Source organism: Brachyistius frenatus, unplaced genomic scaffold, assembly GCF_029030835.1.
Source record: "Brachyistius frenatus isolate BFR_SWC_R1_liver_20210118 unplaced genomic scaffold, ASM2903083v1 Contig_89, whole genome shotgun sequence".
Classification (NCBI taxonomy): domain Eukaryota; kingdom Metazoa; phylum Chordata; class Actinopteri; family Embiotocidae; genus Brachyistius; species Brachyistius frenatus.
The window spans coordinates 1,465,001-1,470,000 of record NW_027210688.1 but is presented as its reverse complement, the minus strand read 5'-3'; the positions used below and the strand labels follow the sequence as shown (position 1 = coordinate 1,470,000).

The 5,000-nt window shown below is 39.9% G+C and overlaps 1 protein-coding gene across 3 annotated transcripts in view; it reads right to left on the bottom strand.

Annotated features, from left to right (window-relative positions):
• The window catches only part of LOC138627620 (protocadherin-1-like), a 154,929-nt gene that overhangs the window by 36,633 nt on the left and 113,296 nt on the right, over positions 1 to 5,000 (bottom strand). Inside the window, exon 5 of one of the 3 annotated variants that reach the window (XM_069710067.1) lies at positions 2,167 to 4,469. The exons of the other annotated variants lie outside the window; for them this stretch is intronic. Coding sequence (XP_069566168.1) covers positions 4,411 to 4,469 — 59 coding nt within the window. The 3' untranslated portion in view covers positions 2,167 to 4,410. Of the gene's footprint in view, positions 1 to 2,166; positions 4,470 to 5,000 lie in introns of those variants that run through there. 3 annotated transcript variants of the gene reach the window in all.

The following is a 5,000-nucleotide window of genomic DNA, read 5'->3' as shown; positions in this document are numbered from 1 at the left end:
GCGTGTGTCTACATCTGGGCGAGCTTTGATGATGAGAGAGAGAAAGAGAAAGAGAGAGAGAGAGAGAGAGGTGTTGTTTATCATGGCAGTAATTAAGGCCGCCGTTTGGCTTTAATTAAAATATAACAGCAGCACTAAGTATGGACTGGTTCTCTCTCTCTCACACACACACACACACACACACACACACACACACACACACACACACACACACACACACACACACACACACACACACACACACACACACACACACACAACATGTTTAGCTCTATTTACTGCAACAGATAAGGTGAAAGGACCAGAGTTTGAAACTTTTCCAGAATGACCAGAGAGTGGAGCCACACACACACACACACACACACACACACACACACACACACACACACACACACACACACACACACACACACACACACACACACACACACACACACACACACACACACACACACACACACACACACACACACACACACACACACACACACACACACACACACACACACACACACACACACACACACACACACACACACACACACACACACACACACACACACACACACACACACACACACACACACACACACACACACACACACACACACACACACACACACACACACACACACACACACACACAACCCGTGTGTGTGTGTGTGTGTGTGTGTGTGTGTGTGTGTGTGTGTGTGTGTGTGTGTGTGTGTGTGTGTGTGTGTGTGTGTGTGTGTGTGTGTGTGTGCACGTTCCCTCTGATTGGTTCTTTAACGGTGTGTTTCTAAACTCTCCCCAGCTGCTCCTCTTCATCGTCTAACGGGCTCGCTCTCGTGTTCAACACAGAACCGGAGCGGCGAGGGTGCCCCGACGAGTCTCAGCCAATCACAGCGCAGTACGACGGCAAACAGCTCAATGGCAACACTCAAATATGCTAAAAAACAAAGTCAAAAGTCCAGATCATGTTTTCTGAGTTCACATTGTCATCACAGACTTTATATAAAAGTGGTCTGAAAAATTAGCTGCAATACCACCGAGTGCCACTAGAGGTCGGCTGAGGAAGAACACGCCATGCGATCGAAAGCTCCACAGCAGACCAGGTTGTTTCTTTACGACAACATTGAAGGTTTCATGGAGCTGTCATTCAGAGACCAGACAGCACATGAAGTCATGTTTAATGTATGAGACCCTTATGATGGAGAGCTGGAGACGACTGATGGGGGGGGGACACGGACCGCTCTGATCAGTCTGAAGCATGTTGGTATGCACACGCGTGGTAATCTGACAGATAAACCAACTGTTGCATGTTTCACTTATTAAAGTCTTATTAATATGAGAGCATAAATTAATTGTTTGTCACGTGATTAAGTTTTAAATCTTTGGATTCACAGGAGGTTAAATTCTGCTCACGTAGTCTCAGAGGTGTGTGTGTGTGTGTGTGTGTGTGTGTGTGTGTGTGTGTGTGTGTGTGTGTGTGTGTGTGTGTGTGTGTGTGTGTGTGTGTGTGTGTGTGTGTGTGTACAGATAATAAAAACATCTTTCCGTCGTTCAACTTTGACCTTTGAGGGTTTTTATCGCGGCTCTTAAAGCAGCAACGAAGCGTTCACATGACGGCTCAGTTTAATCCAGACTTATTATCACAGCTTTAATATCGACCGTGCTGCCGTGTTATTCGAGGAAAACTCTCCAAAATAGAAACAAAATCAACATCACGTCGTGTTTTCTTTATGACGCGTGTAGAAAACTAATTTAACATCCAGTAATATGTCATCACTTCATTTCATAATAAGCATTGAATTCGAGACTTTTATTGTGAAGGCCACATTTCCTGCAAATCCCGTCACTTCTGTTTTTACCTGCTTGTTTATTTATTTGTTTTATAGTTTTATTTGTTGGTGAGAAAACAGGAGCAGATTATTTTTCCGATCGTAAGCGAGGAGTAATTTGTGTTCATAAAGTGAGTTTAGTTTGAAAAGATTTACTTTACGTCATTAACACTTCTTTTGTTTTTTGACCTTTTTTGCGTAAAAATCAAAAACAATAAAAAACTGCAAGCTTGCTTGAATTTACAGATTTCTTGTAAAGTTCCTCATTCTGGTGTCACACATGAAGGAAAACAAAAAAACAAGGACAAGAGGAAAGCAGTGTAGAAACTAAAGCTGCAGCGTCTGATATCAGCACTTTGTTTATTGTAATAAAAACCTCTGAATACAAAGTACATTCACAGGTACAGCAGCAGGCCGCCGAGCTGCTCTGTTTGGATTTCCTACAGCAAACCAGTGATGACTACAAATATTCAAACTCGTACACCATTTTACAACTTTTTTTTATATCCCATAAACATACTGTTATAGTTCAGAATAAACACACTGTGGTACTTACAAACAAATAGTCTGGGCTTCTTCGACCGACGGTTTACTCGTCTTGTCGCTACGAGCTGACGTGCTAACCAACCAGCTGAGTCCTACACAGATTTATTTACTGGAAGATACAAGGAAGTCGAGGTGTGACTGACAGGTCGGGGGAGGGAGGGAGGAAGGGGGGGGTAACTGGCCGGATTCACCAGCAGCTAAATGTTATTAAAAAAAAAAAAAAAAGAAAAGCTACTGGTGTTTAAAAGTTGAAACCTTTTTTTCATTTTTTTTATATTTGGAGAGATTTAGGTTCAAATATGGAGTAGCAGCAGAATTTAGATGTAATATGTATCATATGTCGTAATTAAATCGTTCATATTAGATCATATTTTTGTATTCTTAGCTCTTTTTATGGTACTAGATAGTGTGAATACGTTTATGGTGTTTTTATATGTGCACAAAGAGCAGAAGCAGGAGGAAACGGCCGGCCGAGCTCCGGTAAAAGTCTGTTTCTTTTGAAGGGATCCATTTTGCAGCACGATCAGCTGGATGAACTCTCAAACTTCTGCATTTCTACATTTGGTCCCTTTTAGGCCAAAAAAAAAAACGCCATCAAAATGTTTGCAGAATGTAAATTTGGGCACATTTCATGTTTTTATCTAAAAGAGTTCAAAACCTGCAAGAATTTACGAATCATAGAAGAAAACGTTATTTTTGGGAGAATATGGATGAAACGTGTTCAGAGAAATGAAGAAAGAAACTCTTCAGCCTGGATGACAAAACATCTTTAAATTCTAACGTCTATCTGTCTGAATTTGAATATATGATGATGATGTTATGGCCAACATTCATCTTTAATATCAAAACACAGCGTACAGAAATATTTTGTACTTATATTTTGTTATTAAAGAGTTTTTACTATTTTGTCTCTTGAAATTTGACCTTGAACATTTTAAGGGGCTGAAACTCCGCCAATAAACTGAGAACAAAGATATCCTGAGGAAATGATTTTGTTTTGTTTCTTTCACAGTTTTTATTCTGGTCTTTTTGGAAATCTGTGTGATGATGACACTTTTAATAAACTACTGAAAACAACTTGTCATTCCTGCATTTATTTCCTGTCCAGCAGTTTTCTCCTGCTTCCAAAGCGAGACTCCACTTTTACCGGATAAAACTGGATTTTGTCATGTGACTGTGGTTTATATAAAAGTGCTCCTTTAAACTGTGGCCCAATCAGACAGGGAAAGAACGGTAGGGGTGACAATGAGGGCCAAAAAACAGTTTCTGTCGGTTTCTCCAAGAGTTTCTATTGGCCTGCGAGAGAAGGCGGGTCAGCTGATTATCTGCCAATCACCCTGTCCTTCCAACCCTGACTGTCAATCATCAACTACAGGCACCAGGGCTACCAAAAACAGGGAAAAAAAACAACGAAAAAAGAAGTTCATCGCACGTTAAAAGTGACCCTGGGAACCGACGTGGAACTTCGGTTCTCACGGACGAACAAAATTCAAAAAGCTGCAAAAAACAGCTGGAAAAAAACCCAGAAGCAACAAAGAGCCGATAATCCACTTCGATCGTGATGAGTCCACTTCAGTTACATCCACAAAGAGAACAGTGCAGCGTAGACAAAAAACAAGTACAAATCCACTCCCCCCACAAAAAATGACCTACCAAGGATGTGGTGAAAAAAACCACAAAAAAAACGAAGACGATAAATTCCTTGTTATTCAGGAGGAATTCACCTTCAAAAATGGTTTTTTTCTGATTTTTTTTGTTGTGATTCAATTCTCCTCGACGGGGAAACTTGTACCAACAATTGTGAACGTGAAGCCAATAATTTGTTTTGTTTTTTTTAAATGTAAAAAGCAGTTCACGACCACAGGCAAGGAGGGAGGAGGAGAGAGAAATCCTCAGAGCTGCAGCGAAGAGAAAAAAATACCCAAAAAACTTGAGGACTTAATCTGATTTTTCTTTTTTTAAATTGGTGGAGAAAAAAAAAGAAGAAGAAGAAGAAGAAGAAAAAGAAGCTTTAGATGCTCTTTGTGTCTTTAGTTTTGTCTTAAGGCAGTCTTTTTTGTCCGGCCCCCCTCTCCGGCTGGGTGCTTGACGACGCTCCACCTACAAGAGGATAGATACGAACGTCTTACACCTCACAGGTAACGCAACGCAGAAAACACATTCCATGCAAAATGTCTCATCAATGAGAAGAAGAAGAAGAAGAAAAAAAAAAAGTCAAAATACGTAGGATTAATTGAAAAGCTGGTTTGAAGGAAAAAATAAATAATTATGTTTGAAAAAAGAAGCGAATTAAAAATAGATGCAGGGGCGGTTTGCAGAGCCAGAAACAACGCAAAATGAGATCAGTTTAAAAAAAATGGGGAAACAACTGAACTGTGCATAAACTCAAAGTCACAGTTAAATATAATATACTGGATAAATAGTGGGGAAAAAAAGACCAGTTAAATAGACAATTAGGATTTCTGTCGGTAAATAAAAACATCAAATGGTAAGAAAAACAACTGGATGCAACACTCAACAACATTTCTGGAATGAGCAGCAAAGATTTATATGTTTGGAAATTATTTAATATTTATTCTTAACTTCAACCTCAATTTCATGAGAAAAATATTGAGCAGGTTTTGGGACGGA